This window comes from Ochotona curzoniae, unplaced genomic scaffold (genome assembly GCF_017591425.1).
Source record: "Ochotona curzoniae isolate NIBS_2020 unplaced genomic scaffold, NIBS_Ocur_1.0 scaffold_3208, whole genome shotgun sequence".
Classification (NCBI taxonomy): domain Eukaryota; kingdom Metazoa; phylum Chordata; class Mammalia; order Lagomorpha; family Ochotonidae; genus Ochotona; species Ochotona curzoniae.
In genome coordinates, this window is record NW_024467106.1 from 1928385 (window position 1) to 1949097 (window position 20713).

Consider the following 20713-nt stretch of genomic DNA (forward strand, 5'->3'; position numbering starts at 1 on the left):
CCTGGTGAGGGATGGGCATCCCAGGCCTGTCTGGACAGGTCGTATGAAGCAAGCAGCATTCAAACCCTCGTATTCAATGCTGTTTATTGGTCCGGAGCTGCCCACAGCAGCCCAGGTCTGGGGTCAGCAGGGGGAGGGCAGCTGTGCTGCCCCTCTTTGGTCCCACTGTTGCTCACAGGGTCCAGTACTGGCCTCGCAGGCTGGCCCCCGCCTCCAGGAACCTCTGGCTGAACTCCAGCTCTGCCTGGCTGCTCTGGGACACCCAGGAGAGCACCTGCTGGCCGTGGAAAGTTCTGCTACTCAAACTGTGGGTGTCCCGGATCTGAGGGAAAGGGGGCAGCCCAGAAGGCATGAGCCACACTCACCAATCCCACAAGGGCCCTGGGCCGGGAACGCTGTCGTTCGACCAGGAATCTGAGGCCCAGACCAGCCGTGCCACCTCCCCCAGCGCGTGCCAGCGTAAGGGGGCCTCCAGCTTCCTGCTGCTGTACCCGGGAAGGGACGGCTCAAGGCCTTGAGTCCCCGCTCCCACCCTGGACTTGCAGGCTCCTGGCCTAGCCTGCACAGCTGTGGGCCTTTGGGATGGACTGAGTACATGAGAGTCTCAGCTCTCTGCCTGTCAAAGATGATGAAATAAATAGTAAACTGCGCAAAGGAAAGTCCTTTTCACTCTTGCAGAGTTCCAGAAACAGGCTCTGCCGAGGGACACACTCTTCTCCCCATTGCTCCACTACTGCTTTAAGGGTTCTGCTCGAAGCCAACTAAAGGGGTTCCTCTGCCCAGTACCCCTAGTCCCATCCCTGGGGACAGATTGGACCCAAAGCCGGCCCACCGCTGTGCCCACCTCGGTGGCCTCACCGTGACATAGCTGGTGTTGGCCCCTTGGTGGTCAGGGGCCAGGCCAGTGGCCAGGGCATGGATGACTATCCGGGCATGTGGAGCCACACTGATGAACAGCCGGCAGCCTCCTGTCGTCCTTCCATCCGGGCCCAGCGAGGGGCTCACGATGTCCCCCCGGGGGCCAAAGAGCTGAATGTCACATTCTGCAAGGGTGAGCAGGTGGGTGGCCTGGCTGTGTGTCCTCTCAGGGACATGGGGGCCCAGACACAGCCCTGACACCACAGGCCACAGCAGCTCACAGCAGGGGAGTAGTAAGTGGACAGGATGGCACACAGGAGGAAGCCCCCGCTGGACCCCATCACCTCCCGACCTCAGCCCTCGGAGCACACAGGAGGAAGCCCCCGCTGGACCCCATCACCTCCCGACCTCAGCCCTCGGGGCACACAGTGTGGGGCCTCCTCCCGTCATACACATAGACCCAGATGGCTGCTGGATGCCCCGTTCTGCCCATCTCCCCCCCCACCCCCGGGACTGGCCCCAGCTCCGCAGCCCCTGCTCAGACACTACCCTGCTGTGAGGTGGGCTGCCCTGGCGCTGGCTGGCTGAGCATACCTTGGTAGGCTTCCGGGGCAGGTCGGCTTCCATACCGCAGCACCACTCCGCCTCCCAGCCCCACGCACCGCTGCCACACGACCAATGTGTTGCTCTTAGAGACAAAAGTCGTGCCTGGCAGCTGCCTACACACCTTCTTCCATGTGAGCCGGCCCCAGATCACCAGAAAGTCTCCTAGGAGGGAGCAGGTGTGAGGGGCCAGCACCCTGACTCTGCGGGCAGTAAGGGCAGTGGCTCCAGCCCTCAGCCCTCTCCCACGCTGGCCGCTGACGGCCATGGAGCTGAGTCCAGCCCTTAGCCCTCTCCCACGCTGGCCTTTGATGGCCGTGGAGCTGAGTCCAGCTCTCAGCCCTCTCCCACGCTGGCTGCTGACGGCCATGGAGCCGAGTCCAGCCCTCAGCCCTCTCCCACGCTGGCCTTTGATGGCCATGGAGCTGAGTCCAGCCCTCAGCCCTCTCCCACGCTGGCCTTTGATGGCCGTGGAGCTGAGTCCAGCTCTCAGCCCTCTCCCACGCTGGCTGCTGACGGCCATGGAGCCGAGTCCAGCCCTCAGCCCTCTCCCACGCTGGCCTTTGATGGCCGTGGAGCTGAGTCCAGCCCTCAGCCCTCTCCCACGCTGGCCTTTGATGGCCATGGAGCCGAGTCCAGCCCTCAGCCCTCTCCCACGCTGGCCTTTGATGGCCGTGGAGCTGAGTCCAGCTCTCAGCCCTCTCCCACGCTGGCTGCTGACGGCCATGGAGCCGAGTCCAGCCCTCAGCCCTCTCCCACGCTGGCCTTTGATGGCCGTGGAGCTGAGTCCAGCCCTCAGCCCTCTCCCACGCTGGCCTTTGATGGCCGTGGAGCTGAGTCCAGCTCTCAGCCCTCTCCCACGCTGGCTGCTGATGCCATGGCAATGCCTGCTTTAGTGTCCCCCTCTCTCACACTCCAGCCCAAGACAGAACGGAGAGAGGGGACACAGTTGGGACCACCAGTGTGGCTGTGGACATACCCGCGCTGCAGTTGAGGGAGCTCTCCAGCACGTGGAGGGTCACCACCTGCCCCAGGGGTCGCCCAATGGCCACGGCACAGTCCCCTGGCACTGCGCCTCGCAGGTCCAGAGTTCCTGCCGGTTCTAGGAGCTGTCTCCCGCAGGTACCTGGCCCACAGGGAGTATACTGGTGAGCCACGCGGGGTGGTGCCACCATCCCAGGGTCAGGGCTGCTTCTGGGTGCCTAAGCCAGCTTCCTCTCCCTCGTGTGTGACCCTCCAGTTATGGGGCTCTGAGGCGTCGTGTGCCTGGATCTCTGAGTACACCCCTTTAGCCCCAGTGCACGTGTCCCGTGGACCCCACCCCACTGCGCAGCCAGCACCCTTACAGAAAGCAGGGAGGCACCTAACTGGACTCCCTTAGGAGCCCCTGAAGCTGCTGGGAGGCTGGGAGAGCTGGGGGCAGGAGGCTGGTCCGGGGCTGCGGCCACTCCAGGGAGCCGCCAACCCCAGCAGCTGCAGCCCGGCTGGAAGTGGTGGCATCCGTGTGATGGGCAGGGCTGGGTGGCCCCAGGCCTGCACAGGGCCCGGCCCAGCAGCCACGCACAGTCACTGGCTTGGGCAGGTGTTGGCACAAGTCAGCCGGCACTGGGGTGTTGGCCTGGGGACCGAGGCAGGTGTCGCTGCGGTGCTGGACGCCGGCCCCACAGGAGACAGGGCACTGCTGGGAGAGGAGGGGGCAGCTGCAGGCGATGGGAACATGTCCCCGACGGGTGACAAGGACCAGGCCCAGCACAGGATGGCATCAGCTCCTTCCCGGGCTCTGGGCCTTGCTGCCCCTGCCCTCTCCTTTTGGGAGACCCCCTCCCCAGCCCCAGTGGAGGTCAGGGAGTGGGGAGGTCACGGCACTTGCCTCTGTCCAGGAGCCGACCTGCCACCGGAAGGCACAGTCGGCCTTGAGGCAGGGAACCCTGGCCTGCGGCCGTGCCAGAGCAACACAGGCGGCTTCGTCCACCTCAGTGTCCTGGCCGTGGTCAAGCTGCACACAGGCCACTGAGCGAGTGGCAGTGCCAAGGCCACAGCTGGCTGAGCATGGGCCGAGGGACACGACTTTCCACCTGAAGAAAGGAGAAGGCTGACAGAGAGGCTAGGACAGCCCCCAACACAGGACTGTCCCCAGGGGGTGTGTCCACTCAGTGCCACCTCTTCCTCCCGGGCAGGTGTCAGGCCAGGTGAGAAGGGCACCAGGGGCCACCATCTGCTCTCAGGATGCCCTGGCACAGAAGGGGGTCTGCAAGGCCCCTGGCAGTCCCCCTGCTCTGTTGCACACTCTCCATTAAGCCCACATAGCTGTGTGCTGGCCAAGGGAGACACTGGGGAAGGGCTTAGCACCCTAGTACTGCAGGGAGCCGCCCGGCCTGCCAAGGGCAAGGGATGATGACAGCATCTTCCAGAGCCAGACGTGAGCGCAGAGGGCCCCGGGCCCGGGGTTTGTGAGCGCAGAGGGCCCCAGGCCCGGGGTTTGTGAGCCCAGAGAGCTCTGGGCCCGGGGTTTGTGCCCGCATCCCTCAGCCCTTCAGTCCTGCCAGATGCAGGGAGGTGGCAGCGAACCTGCCACACTCCACCACTCTGGGCAGAGATGTTTTCTCTTCTTGGCACTGTCCACGTTCAGGAGGGAGGCCATCCCGGGTGCTGTACCCCACCGGCCTCCGCCCAAGGCCCATGGCAATAAGAATCTCCCCAGAAGTGGCTGGCATCCCTGGAGGCAGAGCTGCCCCTGGAGGCTGAGAAACCTGGCAGGAAGGGACAGGAATGGACAGAGCAGGTGGGGCTGGAGAGCTGAGGTAGGCCTGAGGCAGCAGGGGTGAGCTGGGTGCAGGTTCGAGCAGAGCCCTGCAGAAGCTGGACAGGCCATCAGGCAGCAGGGGTGAGCTGGGTGCAGGTTCGAGCAGAGCCCTGCAGAAGCTGGACAGGCCATCAGGCAGCAGGGGTGGGGGCAGAGAGCAAAAGCCCCAGATCCACAGTATCCCTGGAAGGTTCCAGAGCAAGCTGGCCCGAGTAGCCACAGCAATGTCCAAGAGGCAGGCAGAACTCCTGTGTGCTTGCAATTCCCATGGCAATCCCAGGTCACCCGCACGCATGGCCCAGGACACCAGCGGAAGCCAGAGACCCTTGTGCTGGGAGTGACGTGGGAGCCAGCAGATAAAAGATGCCTCTTTCGGCCTTGCAAATCAGTAAGGTTTAACAAATAAATACATTCAGGGGTTGGTGCCATAGCTTTTCTTTTTTCTTTTAATTAAAGATTTACTTATTTTTATTGCAAAGGCAGACATATACAGAGAGGAGGAGAGTCAGGGAGAAAGATCCTCCATCTGATGATTCACACCCCAAGTGACCACAATGGCCGGTGCTGTGCCGATCCAAGGCCAGGAGCCCAGATCCTCTTCCGGGTCTCCCACGTAGTTGCAAGGTCTCAAGGTTTATTAGCTATCCTTGACTGCTTTCCTAGGCCACAAGCAGGGAACTGGATGGGAAGTGGAGCTGCCGGGATTAGAACCAGTGCCCATATGGGATCCGGGCACATTCAAGGTGAGGACCTTAGCTGCTAGGCCACCGCGCCGGGCCCTGCCATAGCTTTTCAGACTAAGTCTCTCACTGCATCGCTGGCATCCTACATGGGTGCCAGGCCCGAGTCCCTGCAGCTCCATTTCTGATCCAGCTCTCTGCAAATGTACCTGGGAGAGCAGTGGAGGACAGCCCGAGTGCTTGGGAGACCTGGGAGAGCTCCTGGCTTCAGGCTGGCTCAGCTCCGGGGAGGGAACCAGCGATGGGCAGCCTCTCCCTGTCTCTCCTTTTCTGATTCTGCCTTTCAAATAAAAACACACTGACATTAGGTCTTACCCGTGATGTGATCTCCTCCAGGCAGGAGGCAGGGCAAGGCGGACAGCCACGCCCCCTAGCCGGTCCTAAGGAGCCGAGCACACTCACACCAGAGGTGGACACCCAGGCCTCCCCCACAGCTTCCTGCTGGGACCTCCCATTTGCATGCATCATGGTGACCTCTCTCTGCCTTGCATGTTGCCAGACACGGAGCCTACTCATTCCAAACCCAGCACAAAACCAGCCAAGGTAGCTCCCTGGGCCCTGCTCTCCCTCGGCTGCGTCCTCCGACAACATGGCCCCCCAGCTCCCACAGGCCTCGCCCCCCCCCGTGTCCACAATGGCTCTGCGTCTTCCCTCCCCCTCAGGCTCCATGCCAATGTTCCTTCCATCCCCCTGGACAGCGTCCAGCTCACCTGCCCAGCCTGGCCTGCCCTGCCCGCCATGGCTGCCTCCATGCCCCCTCCTGCCAGCACTGGACCTGGCACCCACCGTCCCTTTCGGCCCACTTACCTGGGTGGGCAGGGCTCCAGGCCGCAGGCCTCATGGGGCTCTGGGCGAGGCAGTCCCTGGCACTGGAGGTCTGGCAGGATCTCCTCGCTGCCATCCTTGCCATCGCGGGCACAGTACAGCATCCTTCGCACCAGCCCTCCGCCACAGCTCACACTGCATGCCGCCAGCTGGTATCGCCACCTGCACGGTGACTGTAGTCAGGGACCCCCTCTCCTCGCCCTGCCAGCGGGGTCCTGATGAGTAAACCAGGTCTCCTTGCCCCAGGCAAGGAAGGGCCTGGCCTGACCCAAGGGGTTCCTGTAGGTGAGGGTGTGGCAGGTGGGGGTGGGGGACACTGGGCCAGTGGGGGAGGGCAGAGCTAATCCCTGTGGCCCCTGGGCAGGGCCCACCTGGCAGGGCAGGGCTCTGAACTGCAGTCCTCGAAGGGATCGGGCTGGGGTGCTGGCCAGCACTTGGAGTGAGGCAGGGGCACCAGGCGGCTGCCATCAGGCCTCACACAGCGCACCGCCCGCGGCACCCGGCCTCCTCCACAGGTCACCGGGCAGGGCGCCAGGGCCCGGGTGTCCCACCTGCAGGAGGAAGGACCATGCTCTGCATGAGGCCACGCCCCAGGTGGGCAGGTGGGCCCCCTCCCAGGTACAGCCTCCCTCCTGCCTCACCGAGCAGGGCAGAGGGCCACCTGGCACACCTCCCGCCGACCCTGGGGCTTGTGTGCTGAGTCACACAGCTCCTCCTGAACCCGAGTCCCGAGGACAGCGTCCACGCACAGGAAATGCAGCTCCCGAAGGCCTGTGGGGAGCAAGCCAAGACCCCCAGCATGCCCTGAACACTGAGGGGTCGGGGACAGGCCTGGCCCAGCCCTGATTGTCACAGCATCTGGGGAGTGGGAGCTGTGTGTGTGTGTGTGTGTGTGTGTGTGTGTGTGTGTGTGTGTGTGTGTGCACACGCGCACGCGTGCCTCTCAAATAAACAAATAACAAATCCTAAAGAACTGCCATATTGGGACCAATGCTGTGATACAACGAACTAACACCGGTACCCACTGCGGGCACCAGCTGGCGCTCTAACTTCTCCACTGACGATCCAGCTCCCTGCTAGAGCACCCGACACGGCAGAGCAGCACACATGAGACCCGAAGAAGCTCCTGGCTTCTGGATGTCGTGGCCATTTAGGAAATGAACCAGCAGATGGAAAGTGAAGGTTGATAACACTGCTCACGATGAAAGTATCAAGGCTGCGTCCCTCCTACCCCTTCCTGGCAACAAGAGGGGCTTGCTGTGCCAAAGGGGATCAGCCTGAAGCATGCCTGAGCCGGCCGTCGGGGAGACCGCTGAGCGACCCCAGGCTTCGCAAACACGCCTAGAACTTAGCTCAGCTGTTTCTTATAAATGTCCGCAATCAGAGAACGTGAGCGCAAACCTGCCTGGAGAGTGGGGTGTTCACTGCCCTGCCTGGGGCGGCCTCTGAGGGCTCACCGCCCTGCCCTGGGTGGGTTCCTGGGGCTCACTGCCCTGCCTAGGGAGAGGGGTGTTCACTGCCCTGCCCGGGGCGGGCTCTGGGGGCTGACTGCCCTGCCCGGGGTGGGCTTCGGGGACTCACTGCCCTGCCCGGGGCGGGCTCTGGGGGCTCACTGCCCTGCCCGGGGCGGGCTCTGGGGGCTCACTGCCCTGCCCGGGGTGGGCTTCGGGGACTCACTGCCCTGCCCGGGGCGGGCTCTGGGGGCTCACTGCCCTGCCCGGGGCGGGCTCTGGGGGCTCACTGCCCTGCCTAGGGAGAGGGGACTCAGTGACCTGCCAGTGTGAGGGGGCTCCGGGAACTCACAGCGACCAGTGCCCTCTTGGGCACCAACATGGCTATCGCCACTCCTTTCTGTCTGCCGATTGGTCAGTGGGCACTCAAAGTGGCCATGAGCTCCCGGCCCCAGGGTCCTGGCATGCAGTCAGGGCCTCAGCTAGAGCCACCCTGCAGTGGGGTGGAGATCAGGGGACACAGAGAGCTGACCTTGGGCACACCCCCCAGCCCCCTCACCTCGCCCACAGGACACGGAGCAGGGCCCGGCCACTGGAGTCCACATGGGCGCAACTCGAGCCCCGGGGCTGGCAGTGCCCAGTGAGGGTGGGGCCCCATTCCTTGGAGACTCAGCGTGCAGCTGTAGGGCAGAGCAACAGGGGGATGCCAGGGAGGGGAAGGGTCTACCTGCAGCCCCCTGCCCACAGCCCCTCACGGCTGTCTTCAGGAGACAGCAGAGAACTGCGGAGACCATGTGCCTCCCACGGCTCCTGGCTGGAGCCCCTTTTCCAGCCGCCCACCCTCACCCCAGCCAGGGCAGCAGGTACTGAAACACCCTTCTGGTTCTCCAGTCCAAAACCCCAGGAGCCCACCCCCTGGCGCCAGAGCACTCACCAGCCCCCAGCCTGGAGGACACGCTGCCCCGACACCGGGCTCAGGGCTGGGCAGCTTCTCATTGCCGTGGCAGGGCCTGGTGGTCACTGGCACCTCCCCGCTGGATGCGGCCTGCACACATGTCACGTTGTGTGAGGCCTTGCTGAGGACGGCATGGACAGTCGTCAGGCCCTGCCCAGCCTCCCAGCTGAAGGTCAGCCCAGCTCTGGGGGGCAGGGGCCATGAAGTTGCTCCCCATCATCCAGGAACAGAGCTCAGGGCCTCGCCCCGAGTCGCCCATCTAGCAGTGAATGTGTGATGGGGCGGGGGAGCTGGGACTGAGATGGGGGCGGGGCCAGTGGATCCCATCCGGTTTGCAGATGGCAGGAGGGTGCCAGCTGGGTGCCGACCATGAGCACCAACAGCCAGCCAGTGTGTTAAGAAGGGTGCTGAGGCCACATCAGGCCTCCGAGGGAACCAATGGTGAGCGTCTAACATAGCTATTGCTGATGGAGAGGGGCAGGTGGCCCAGGGCCCAGCGGACAGCCCATGAACAAGGCTACCCTCTTCTCACTGGGCAAGCCACAGAACAGGAGCCCACAGCTGCCAGGGTTTACCCTCAGGCAGCCAATGGCAGGGAGAAGCCAGGTAGGTACTCTGGCCAGGGCAGTGGCCACGTTGGCACTGTGATAATGACAGGGTTCCACCTGCACAGGTCCACCCTATCCCACAGCCCTTGGGGAGCAGCCCCCCGCATTTCCCAGACACTGACAAGCTCAGAGGGGCCAGGCTGGGGCCCTTGAACAGGAAGTGATTCTGTTTGCTGACTCACTCAGGCCTGTGGATGGCCCGTCCGGCTGCCCTATCTCGCCCATCACTGGTCCACGGCCTGTGCCTGAGCTCACCTGGTGGGGCACGGCAGGGTACTGCAGGGTTCCACCATGGCCGGCAGTGGGGCCGCAGCTCTGCACCGGGCAGGGGGCAGTGTCCGTAGGCGGCCCCCCGGGGCCTCCTCCACACAGCGTACAGGCCGCTCCCGCAGGCCCTCGCCACAGGAGGCGCTGCACGGGCCCAAGTCTCCTGCTGCCCAGCTAAGGTGATGGCAGGGTGTCACGCCCCGAGGCTGACTCAGGGGCTGTGGGGCGTGGGTGTGGCAAGTGCTGCTCCTGCCCAGGGCCACACCTGTGTCCTGAGGTTCACGAATGGCCCTTCCCAGAGGGTGGGTGAGGGACTATCCTGACGTCCCCTGGACCACAGTGCTGGACAACAGGCGGCTGCCCTGTGCCCTGCAGAGTAGCCCTGCCCCGGCAGTGTGGCCCTCAGGGAACAGAGGATGCAGTGTAGCCCCCACTGCCTTCCCCAGGGGTTCATCAGCCCAAGCTGGCAGGAGGGACACGTCACCACATCTGCCCGGAGTCCTCATCAGCTGACACCCCCTCCATACTGTCATCGGGACTGAGGGGCACAGAGCTCCCAGGCTGGCCCAAAGCCCAGGAGAGAAAGCTGGGCACTCACCGAGGTGGGCACGGCATAGGGACACAGGGCTCCGACCACACGGGCGGCCTCGGGCTCCCCTCGCACAAAGCAGCGTCCACCCACTCATTCAGGGCCTGGTCCAGGCAGTTGTAGGTCACCCAGCGCAGCCCTGGGAAGGAGACAGGGGCTGGGCCACCCTGCCAGGAGCCAAGCGGTCCTGGGGGCGTCCCCTTGCCCAGCCTCACCTGCCCCACAGCTCACAGAGCAAGGCCCACGCATGGCGGCCCATGCCCAGGCCGGCCGTTGCTTCGGCTCGAAGTAGGTAAAGGCGATGTCAGGGTGGGCAAGGGGGCCATACTCGTCACCGTACCGCCGGTAAACCTGTACCAAGGGTCCCAGGGCGCTCAGGGCCCTTCCAGAGGGACCCCTCCTCCAGGAGGCCTTCAGAACCTGCACTTCATCTCTGCTCCACTGGCACTCCGCCCAGCCCTGCCCCTGCAGCCCCACAGGGCTTCTGTCTCCGCCTTCCAACCGGGCACTCGGAAGCTCATGATGTCAAGGACACGGCCAAGCGAAACCGTGTGGGGTCCCTGTGCCCCTGTCGCAGTCAAGCCAGGGAAGCTCCCACCCATCTGGGCTTCCTCCACCCGCCCCATGCCAGCTCTCAGCCCTGGCGCCTCTGGGAGCTGGGCTGCTTGTGGTGGGCGGGGACCCTCTTCAGCCCCCCTGGACAGGTGGAGGTCACACTGGACACAGCACAGGCCCTCCACCCTCATATAGGACTTGACCCGCAGGGCACCCGGTCCGTGCCCAGAGCTAGATGGCCGCTGAATGAATGAGTGACAGAGTGAATGGAGGACGGAGCCCGGGCCCTCCGGCCACCTGGATCTCCATGTCCTCCCAGGCAGGTCCCCGGAGGTGGACCTCCTCCAGGAGGGGCAGCTGGTCCTCGGTGAGTGTCACCCTGTACTCCAGGCGGCTGTCCTCCAGTGGGGAGGGGTGGCTGGTGTTGGAGGAGATGGTGGCATTTCCGGCCACCACGTAGCGCCCATGCACCCTCACCGCTGCGGGACAATGAGACGAGATGGAGACGTACTGACACCATGCCAGGTCATGCCCAGAGCGCCCAGCGGGAAGGGACGCCACCCACTCACAGCCCCAGCCCTGGGGATCCTGGGGGCAGAGGGCCAGGAAGGGATGCCCATCGACAGACACCGCCACCAGGGTGTGTGCCTGGCTCGCGCGTCCCCCAGGGAGCAGGGCAGGGCAGGAAGGTCACACCTCCCAGGAGTGTCTGTGCACATCACCTGTCAGTCACAAGGTGACACCAACTGGTGACTGGGGACGGGGCACTGGGTCTCTTGGACCACAAAAACTATCACTCCACCATCGCTTGTGCCCAGCAGTGAGGCCCCCGGATCTACGCATCCCAGGGGAGCTCCCCGGCGCAATGCAAGGTCACACCTTGGAGAGGTAGGCTTCTGCCTAGACCCCTCCCGTGCCTCGGTTCTGAACCACTCGCCCCCACGCCTTCCCCTCACCGCGAGCAGCTCTGGGAATCTTCCCAGAGGCCTGCCCATCCAGTCAGGGGGCTCACAGCTAGCACTAACAGCGGCACGTGTCAGAACAGCGCCTCTTCCAGGAGCTCACCCAGGTGTGTGAAGAGGGGCCTGCGGTTGGCCACGTACACCCCGGTCAGGTTGGGGGTGATCGTCAGGAAGGTGACGTACTCTAGGGAGAGACCAGAGGGGACTGTGTAGGCCACGTGGGGGTTGCAGGAGCCAACACCCTGGCAGAGTCCTCTATGTCACATGGGCTGCGTGGGTCCAAGTTTTGGCTCCGGCCTCCAGGCCTGGCTTCCTCCCCACGCACTCCAGGTGGCAGCCACGTGGGAGACCTCAGCTGCACTCTGGTCATGTGGGGAGTGTGCCACAGACAGCAGCTCTGTCCGTCCCTTGAGCGTGGCCTCTATCTCTTGCCACTCTCAGTCATGCTGGCCTGCACAGCCTGCTCTCTGTCCACGCCAGGACTGGAGGCGGATGGGGCCCAGCCCTGGGCAATGGGAGGCTCTCACCTCTGGCTCTTCCAGCCGAGAAGGAGCCGTTCCGCCGGCTGCAGGTGCTGGTGTCCCCGCCGCACACCTGGCAGGCATCCCACACCTGCAGGGAGTCCATCTGACCGTCACAGCCAAACATCTGTGCAAAGGGCGGGAGGACATGGCCTGAGGCTGGCGTGGCAGGCGGCCTCCAGGCAACACTGCCCCAGCACTGGAAAGGAGCTTGGAGGCCTTGCCCCTCTGGTCCGGGGCTCAGCCCGGCTCTGTCTCCCCACAGCTGCTTATTGCCCTGGAGACCACATACTGGCTGCAGGGCCCAGACAGGCCATGAGGGCAGCAGGGCACTCACTCACTCACACCTACCCTGCAGCTGCCCAGCACGCACACGCCCAGGGCCCCATCCTCCCGAGGGTCCTGTGGCACGCAGCGGGTCCCATCCAGGAAGTGGTCTCCACGCCTCACCAGGAAGTTTTCGCCAACTGCCCGGCACACATGTCTGCACAGCGTGTCCCCTAGGAGGGCAGGGGGCTAAGGCTCCCTCCCCCAGGCCAGGACATGGCTGGGGCATGCCTCTCTGGGGTCACACCCAGGCTGAGAAGTGGGGCACCCCCAGCATTATCCACCCACGCAGGAAACCCCACCATCATCTCCGCTCCACGGACTCAGCTGGGACAGACCCGGGGTGGGCGGCACCTGACCCAGCAGTGGACAGGGAGGCAGGGAGCAGCTCCACCAGGCCTGCAGCACGCAGCCCACCTCGGCTGTACTGTGGGGCGGCCTCCCAGCGGTAGAAGGAAACGCTGCCTGGGGAGAGGTGCAGGGGCTGTCCATTGGTCTGTGCGCACTGCTGGGCCATGAACTCCAGCTGGGTCCTCTCGCAGGCCTGGGGAGGAGGCAGAAACCAGCAGGCGTGACTCGGACATGCAGTCGAGGGGAACCTGTGAAGGTCACGGGGCCGTGGGAGGAGAGCACGGGCAGAGGCGGCCTGCGGGGCCTGACAAGACCGAGCCGGATATGTGTGTTCACCGAGTGGCTGGCCAGGTCATCAGATAAACCAGGCAGGGCTGTAGCAGACTGCCCCCCCACCACCTCAGCTGCCCTGGCCAGGCAGCCTTCCCCAGAGGCAAGGAGTGGCCGGAGGCATCTACCACGGCTGACTCCACGGAGCATGCAGGTTGAGCCTACCCCTACATGGACGACTGGAAATGGTAAAGCTGCCAGAGGCTGCTAGGGCCATAGGAGGAGAGAATGGGCGAGGCTAGGGGCAGCATGGCTGGGGGCAGCATGGCTGGGGCGGCACGGATCACACTGTTGAGGGGCAGGCTCGTGGCACAGGCGTGTTCAGGAGAGGGTGCTGTGGCCACAGTATCCCTCTGAGAAGTGGCTCCCGGCTCTGGCCACCCTGGGCCCAGCACACCTGAGGCCCTGTGGCCTGTCCTGGGCCACCCCCCCCCCCCCCCGCACCCTCCACCCCTGCACCTCCCACAGCTGCAGGGTCACACCCACCTGGGAGTTACACAGCTCGGCCTGCAGCTCAGGCCCGACGCACGCGCGGCCCCCAAAGGCAGGTCTGAAAATGCAGTAAGACGCCAGGAGTGAGGGGGGCCCACTGCCCGCCCCAGCACGTGAGGCAGCCCCTGTCCCTGAGTGGCACAGTACCTGGGGTTGTCACACCGCCGTCTCCTGGTGATGACGCCTCCTCCACAGGAGCGGGAGCAGGGACTGGGCGGCCCCCAGCTGGACCAGTGGCCGTGCACTGCCGCCACGGAGGGCAGCTCGGCCAGGGAGCGGCACCGGCCCTTGGAGCACCACTGCGCGGCAAGGCCGACTCCAGCTTCCGCCCCATGCATCACCCCACCTCGGGCCCCCCACACACACACACACCAGCACTCCCCTGTGGCCTGTGCACGCATGCCCTGCTGGGCCTGGGAGCAGGGAGGGGAGGCAAGCCCAAGACCAGCGAGCACACCCGCCTCCAGCCCCTCCCACCCACACACACTGTCCCTCCCACCTCCACCGACCTTCTCCACACCACAGGGTGTGCCGTCCAGAAGAGGGGTGAGGAGGCGGCTGCAGCTGCTCTGGTCCCCTGGCTCCGTGTGGCAGGAAAGGGCCTCACACACGTCCTGGCAGGGGCATGGGCAACCGGTCAGGGGCAAAGGGTCTGCCCATCTTAGACCGCAATCCAAGTTCTTACAAAGAGGCCCACGGGGCAACAGCCCTGGGGTCCTTGGGAGAGGCCACTCTGCCCCACCCCCACTCCCTGCTGAGGTGGTGGTGGTGGTGGGGCTGGTGTTTGCAGCCAGGCAAGATCAGTGGGATCCTGCCTCAAAGACCAACAGGGGTGCTTTTGCTCAAGCTTTTGGGGACTTTGAGGAGATGAGGCTGGCCCTGGCCAGTCTTCCCCGCTTGCAGGTATACACGCTGTGCGTGATGTCATGGAGGCAGCTCTCCCACTCACCAGAGGCTCCTGGGTAAAGGAACAGGCGACAGCCGCAGGACCAAAGGCAACGCGGCACTGCTGGTCGGCGCCGTAGTAGAGGCCGGGCTGCACCTCAGGGGGGCGCCCCACGAACCCTGGTGGGTCCCACACACAGCCTGCCCGCCCTGCACTGCCACACGACCCCTGTCAGGCTGCGCTGCACAGGTGCCAGGAGGAAGCTGGGGCAGGGCGCAGGTGGGGTCAGGCACTGGGCAGTCCCGGTGCCATCGGAGGGTACCTGGCCAGCGGTGGGGGGGAGGTCTGCCGAGGGATGGGGTGTCCAGGGCATGGAGGGGTGCGCGAGGTGCAGAGGGCTGGTGGAAGGGGGACAGGATCCCTAGCAGGGGCATGGCGGAAGTTGGTGGGGTCTCATGGAGGCAGGGGTGCCTCTGGGTCACTACCTGAGCAGGCTGCGCAGCTGCTGGCGGCTGCAGGCGGACCAGGCTGGGCCTCCGCGGGTGGGTGCCTTGCTGTCAGACCCCATCACGTGGCCGCTGGAGGCACAGCCGCTGCCGGGGACACCGTCGTGTTCCAAGCCAAAGCTGCAGGGCAGGGTGTGTGTGTGTGAGGGTGCGGGCACAGGGTGGGACAGTGATCGCTCAGGGCAGCCCACAGGGTCGCAAATCCTGGTGCACAGCTAGCCTAGCCCCTACAGGCATCGTGCCTCGTCTCCCGGCCTGCAGGACAGCTCTTCCCCTTAGGGATCCTGGAAAGTTTTTACAATACACCCTTCCTGGGGGTGGAGGACAGGAGCTGGGGTGTGGCCGGTGTGGGAGTGTCCTGTGTAAAGAGCTGTCTGGTAGTCCCAGCTCACGGTCTGGTGGAGTACGGGGTTAACTGGCAGGTGCAGTGACACTTCTGCCCGCAGGACCTTAAGGGGCACCGTGCCCCCTCCCTGCCTCAGTGCTCAGCCAGTGAGGGACGGGACAGGGCTGCTGGCATAGGAATTTCTGCCAGTGCCCCTGCGGCATCTTTCAAGACCTGCACTCCAACAGCTGAGGATTTGTACTCCAACCCCACTCCGGGGCTGCAGCCCCTCGGGGCAGTGGAAGGCAGTGACTTCCACACACCAAGCAGAATGGAGGTCAGTTCTCGTGGGGTGGGGAAACCAGGGTGCCAAGGCACCACGCCCCTGAGAAGGGAAGGCCTTGTCCGGAGGGAGGAGCCAGGGAGTGGGCGGGGCCCGGACACCTGCCAGCATCCTCTTCCTTCCAGGGAATTCTTGGTGACCCAGAGGGCTAAAATGGCGAGCGAGAGGGAAGCTATTTGCCGTGCATCTCTGTAGTAGCTGGGCTGTTACCACAATGACGTTGCTTACTGGACAAAAGGTGGTCAGCTGAACACGGGGCGGGGGGCTGTGTGTGTGAGAGAGACACCTGGGAGCAACGCAGATGAAGAAGGCACGTGTTGGGGCCTCTGCTGGCCGAGGTGGGCGGCAGCTGCGACCCCGTGGCAGGTGGGTCCTCCCCTCCCCCCACGGGAAACCGCGAAGGAGTGCCCTCTCCTCAGCTGGGCCTGCCCTCGGCCGTTCCCGGAATCTGATGGCAGCTCTGTTGTCTCTCTCTGCCTCTCAAACAAACATAATTAAATAAAATTTACACAAATTCAAAAGCAGTGTCCAGCAATCTCAATTCCTCAAGTAAAAAAAAAAAATCAGTTGTGTGCCTGGAGAGGCTGAGGTGCGAAGGGCGGGTCAGGTCCTCGGCTAGCGCCTGGGCAGTGAGCGGGCACACCCACCTGTGCCCGATCTCGTGGGCAATGGTGACCCCCAAGTCGAAGCCAGTGTCCTCGGTGATGAGACAACTCCAGGAAGATGAGCAGATGCCCCCCAACTGGGTGACCCCCCGAACCTGCCGGTTACCGTCTGGCAGCTCCAGGTCAAACCTTAACAAGAGAGAAGTGACCAGGGCCACCCTGGGGCCCACCTGCAGTTGGGCCACCTTGGCGGAAGGGGAGAGGGTGAAGGCATGACCCCCTCCCCCCACCTCAGGCGGGCTGGCTCACTACCTGGTGACGTAGAGGACCAGGTCAGCATGGCGGGGATCGGCGTCGTCTGCGGGGTTGATGGTTCGGCTCCACTCGCACACACTCAGCAGGGAGGAGGTGATGTTGGCTGTGATCTCCGGACCCTGCTGGGGTCAGCGAGAGCCACGTCCAAGGGGCTGAGCCAGGCAGGGCATTGACTTGGGTCACTCAGTAGAGCCCTGTTACTGCCCCATATTAAACAGGAGCAAACTGAGGCCATCAACGGCCCCGCAGGAACCCACAGGAGGCCGGGGCAGGGTGAGAGCAGGGCCTCTGGCTGCCCTTGCTGTGGGCACTTCCACTCAGTTCGGTGCCTACCTCGGGTTCCGTGAGAATGACCATCCTCACCAGGTGTAGCCGGAACTCGACCCCCAGCGACGGGTCCCTCAGCAGTTCCGACCCCTGCCGAAGGGAAAGCGGTGTGGGTGTCCAGGCCTCCCAGGCAGGCAGCCAGGGGTCCTCATGCTCGAGCCAGGAAGGCCAGCTAACAGGCGGACAGCAGTGGCAGCTCTCCCTAGAATCTTCCTTCCCACACTGCATCCATGACCCCTGTGCAGCGTGGGGCTCCGGGAGCAGAGCTGAGGCTGGAGCACCCTGCTGCAGCTGAGACCGCTAGGCCCGCCCTGGGCCTGCCCTGGCGGTGGCAGCGCCATCCCAGCACCTCTGCTTGCCCCTCCTCTGGCCCAGAATGGGTTATCACAGGTGGCTCCGTGCCCTGAGGCTGGTGAGCATAGCCTCGTGGGGGGAGTCCCTGGCATGGTGGGGGCCAGCAGCACAGCTGGGTTGGGGTCACCAATGTTACTGCGGGCTCACGGACGGCAGCTCACAGAGGCCAGGCTCGCACCCCGGCTGCCTCCTGACACTGCTGACATTGGGTTATGGGGGTGGCACTCCAGAGGGTTGGGGATGCCTGCGCCTGTGTGAGGGCCTTGTTTAGATGGGTCTGGGGGATCCGGACAGGGGGCAAGAGCCCCGGGAGGCTGGTCTCAGGGAGCAGCGACATCATCAGATACTGGGAAGAGCCAGGCTGCAGGGGACCCCAGGCAGGGGGACTCGAGCTGGAGAGGCATGGGGGGCTACACAGGCCACACACACCTGGCAGGACAGTAAGAAGGAAGGAAGGTGCAAGCAGGCCCCCTCACCTCTCCCACAGGTGCTGCCAGCCCTGGACCCACACCAGCCTCAGGTCTATGCCCAAGTTCAAATCACTGGCTTGCCACTGGCTTGGCCACAGGCCCTGAGCATGGCACCCGGGGCCTGCCCCACTTACAATGTTGAGGTTGGTGAGCACATAGCGCTCTGTGTCCTCCCGGTGCGCCTGCTGGACATCCGGGCCCACGGCCACCAGCAGCTCCAGGTGCAGGACATCCCCTGCGGTGTGGTTCTGTCTCCTCGGGGGACCTGCAGTGGGTGGAGGGCTGGAAGAAGAGGCTTCTAGCGAGCAGGGGCTGCTGAGCTAACAGAGAGAGGCTGGCGGTCTGCGAGGGGCTGCCTCCCACCGCACCTCCGCAGCCCCATCACACTTGGACACATGGAGGGGCAGGCTCAGGGACAACTGTGGCTTTTGTGTCTTCAGAATGTCCATCGAGTCTCCCCCACCCCCAGCATCTATACCTGGTACAGACCCTGCGGCCATGGGTTCCCAGTGAGGCCTGCCTGCCGGCCCAATGTCAACTTCATCTCCGCCCACCAGCACTGCGCCGGCCTGCAGGGCAGAGGGAAATGTCGGGACGTGGTGCCCCTTGCTCCCAACAGGACCCTGCACGCCCTGCCTATGCTGAACAGTGGGGAAGCCATACCCCTTCAGGCTCACAGCCCTACTCCAGGGCCCAGACCCCCATTCGTGCTTAAGCAGCAAGTCCAGAAGCAGGAGCCTGGGTGGGGTCTTACATGCAGCAGAAGGGCACCCAGGTTCTTCAAATGGGCCGAGTGCTGTCTGTCCCGGCCCCGACCCGACCGGACCCGCCTGCTGGAGGGGACACTCGGCCGAGGGGTTTGGCTCCCCAGCTGCTTCCAGAGCAGTGTGTGGATATATGGCCCCGTCCCATGCAAGAGGCTGGTGCCACCACTGACCCTGCCCAACTCAGCATCTGTCTCAAAAGCCAGGCTCTTGCCACTGCCCAGTGCCCAGGGAGCCAGGAAGCCCAGACCAGCCCCTGGCTCTGTTAGGGGCCGGGGAACACTCACTTGACCTTCTGCACCCACTTCCCTCCCTGAGCCTGGGGTTGGAAAGTTGTGCCTCTGTCACCTCACTGGGGCAGGTAGAAGGGGATGCAGAGGAGGACATCTCCAACACCCATGGCCACCCCTCGATGTGGCCCCAACGTGTGACTGGCTGTCTGTGAGGCAGTGGGGAGCTAGCAGCTGCAGGGGGGTGTTGGCTACCCGCTCACTGGTCAAGGAAGGGACCAGGAGGTCACTGCTGGGCCGGAAGGAGGAGTGAAGGAGCTCTCCCAGGGTACTCAGATGGTCAGCCCTGCATCTGCACTCAGTCACAGGGGAGCAGAGCCACCTGTTGTCCCTGCTGTCCGGCAGAGGAGGTTAGCCTGGAGGGAGGGCCTGGGCTCATGCTCACTCCTGCCAGCTCAGGGCTGGGGGGCAGACAGCCACGCTCTCTCCCAAGCCTTACTTAGGCTGGACTGGTGCTTGGCCAGCTAGCCTGGGCCCGGAGACATCAGGAGGCAACCGGCGACCCCAGTGGAGGCCGTTCACCTGTGCTCTGCCTGTCCCTCCATACCGCATGGCAGGCTCCCCAGAGGGAGACGCCCCCATCCTCTGGTTCTGGCACACAGAGGCCCACAGCCCCAGCCTGCAGACCACAGGGAGTCTTCATCACAGGGTTTGTACAAAGCTTGATCCAACGCCAACAGCAAGAGGAAAGAGGGGGAACAGAGCTCCCCGCCGCTGGTTCACTCCCCAGACACCCACAGTGGCCTGAGCTGGTCCGTAGCTCAGCACCAACCTGCTCCTGGGAATTCCATCTGGTTCTCCCATGTGGGTGGTGGGGGTTCAGTCAGCCCCAGGGTCTGCTTGAGCGGGAAGCCGGGAAGGGAATGTGGGGTCTAGATCCAGAGGCAAGTCCCAAAGCCACACAGCTGGGCTCCCCATCTTCCCTACCACTTATCTTGTTTCCCACAGAAAGGATAAATATTTATGCCAGACGCCCAGAGCCGGCAAGGCCGGGGACAGAGGGACCCGCCAGTGAGGGGCCATCCCAGGAGATAGCTCACAGGGCTCTGCTCGCCAGAACAGCGCTCCCGAGCCTTGGCAGGAAGTGACAGGTTAACGAATGGGTGTAGGAGCTTCTCAGATATCTGGGAAAACCCTGAACCCTCACTCTACGTGCACATCACCGTAGGGCCTGGGAAACACCGCAATAGGCAGCTTCTAAAGGCGGCCTCAAGAAACAGCTTGGCAAGCAGAGACGAAGAGGAGGCATCAAGGGGCGGCAGAAACCGGGGGTGGGGGGGCACATGGAGCCGCCCATGCACCCTTGCGTGAGCCCCAGACAGCAGTGGCAACCTCAGACTGTCCCCCCAAACCAGTGAAGATTCTTGCAGCTCCGGCCATACCCCTACCTCCCACCAGCAGGTGTGGGCAGACAAGAAGACACACCCACTTGCCTCCCTCACCTGTCTGCAGCACCCAGACCTGCACACGCACCTGCTGGGAATCGGAGAGCGCTCTGCAGCACAGGAGAAAGAGGACCCCAGCCAGGAGCCCCCAGGCCCCCTGCACCCGCTGGCCCATTCCCAGGCAGCTGCACGAGGAGGCACAAGGCCCTGCTGGCCTGAGCTTGGTCAGTGTGGAATGAGACAGGCCTGGCCTGCTGGAGGGGGACTGGGCGGAGCTTGCTTCGCGGAGCAACAGGGCTCAGAGGGAGTGGCCTGGGGCTTTGCCTCTTCCTGCAAGCCAGCCTGGCTCTGGGAGGGTCCCCTGAGCTGGGCCTCGTGGGGAAGTTCTCAGGCGTTTCCTGCTTCCCCCTTGAGCCCCGTCTGACCCCTCCTCTGCTTTCCCTGCTCTGGCCCCAACCTGGTCCTGCTTCCTCCACCTGTGGCTCAGCCAGACATCTGCTCCCACAGCTGACCACTGCTTCATGTCCTCCCCACATCATGGCCTCGCTCCTGCCCAGTCCCCAGGGAGGCTCTGGGACTTTCTTAGTGTCCTGTCTAGGAGACAGGACTGGACGACAAGCTGGCCAGCGCGTGTGAAGGCCGCTAGCGTGGACAGTGGGAAGCAGCAGGGGGAGCACACAGCAAGTCGCCAGGGTTGGTGTTGTGTGCTCAACCTCCGCCTGTGACAACAGCATCCCATGTGGGCGCTGGTTCGTGTCCCGGCTGCTGCACTTCCCATCCAGCTCCCTGCTTGTGGCCTGGGAAAGCAGCTGAGGACGAAGCCTTGGGACCCTGCACCTATGAGGAGACCCGGAAGAAGCGCCTGGCTCCTGGCGCCGACCATGGCAGTTACTTGGGCAGTGAACA

General features: G+C 64.1%; 1 protein-coding gene across 1 annotated transcript; it reads right to left on the reverse strand.

Annotated features, from left to right (window-relative positions):
- Positions 1-67: 67 nt before the first annotated feature.
- ADAMTS13 (ADAM metallopeptidase with thrombospondin type 1 motif 13) lies at positions 68-17817 on the reverse strand. Its single transcript, XM_041004640.1, has 28 exons — positions 17737-17817; positions 17503-17688; positions 16551-16634; positions 16215-16339; positions 15945-16091; positions 14609-14749; positions 14187-14337; positions 13747-13851; positions 13385-13536; positions 13232-13295; positions 12482-12608; positions 12089-12237; positions 11744-11864; positions 11320-11400; positions 10552-10733; positions 9915-10050; positions 9709-9838; positions 9099-9284; positions 8215-8356; positions 7840-7960; positions 6471-6600; positions 5812-5991; positions 3332-3536; positions 2830-3139; positions 2441-2587; positions 1453-1626; positions 859-1043; positions 68-322 (listed from the first exon to the last, which is right to left on the reverse strand). Exons 1-28 carry the CDS (start codon positions 17815-17817, stop codon positions 173-175), a joined length of 4092 nt encoding a protein of 1363 aa, XP_040860574.1. The 3' UTR covers positions 68-172.
- Positions 17818-20713: the final 2896 nt, after the last annotated feature.

What these genes read in the sequence shown, in the direction of transcription:
- ADAMTS13 (XM_041004640.1), bottom strand. Translation starts at nt 17,817, where the DNA reads ATGGACATTCTGAAGACACAAAAGCCACAGTTGTCCCTGAGCCTGCCC. An exon ending in GCCCCTCTTCACACACCTGG is followed by an intron (nt 10,734 to 11,319) that starts GTGAGCTCCTGG and finishes ATTGTCCCGCAG; the next exon opens with CGGTGAGGGTGCATGGGCGC. An exon ending in GTCCTCCAGGCTGGGGGCTG is followed by an intron (nt 7,961 to 8,214) that starts GTGAGTGCTCTG and finishes TCTGCCCTACAG; the next exon opens with CTGCACGCTGAGTCTCCAAG.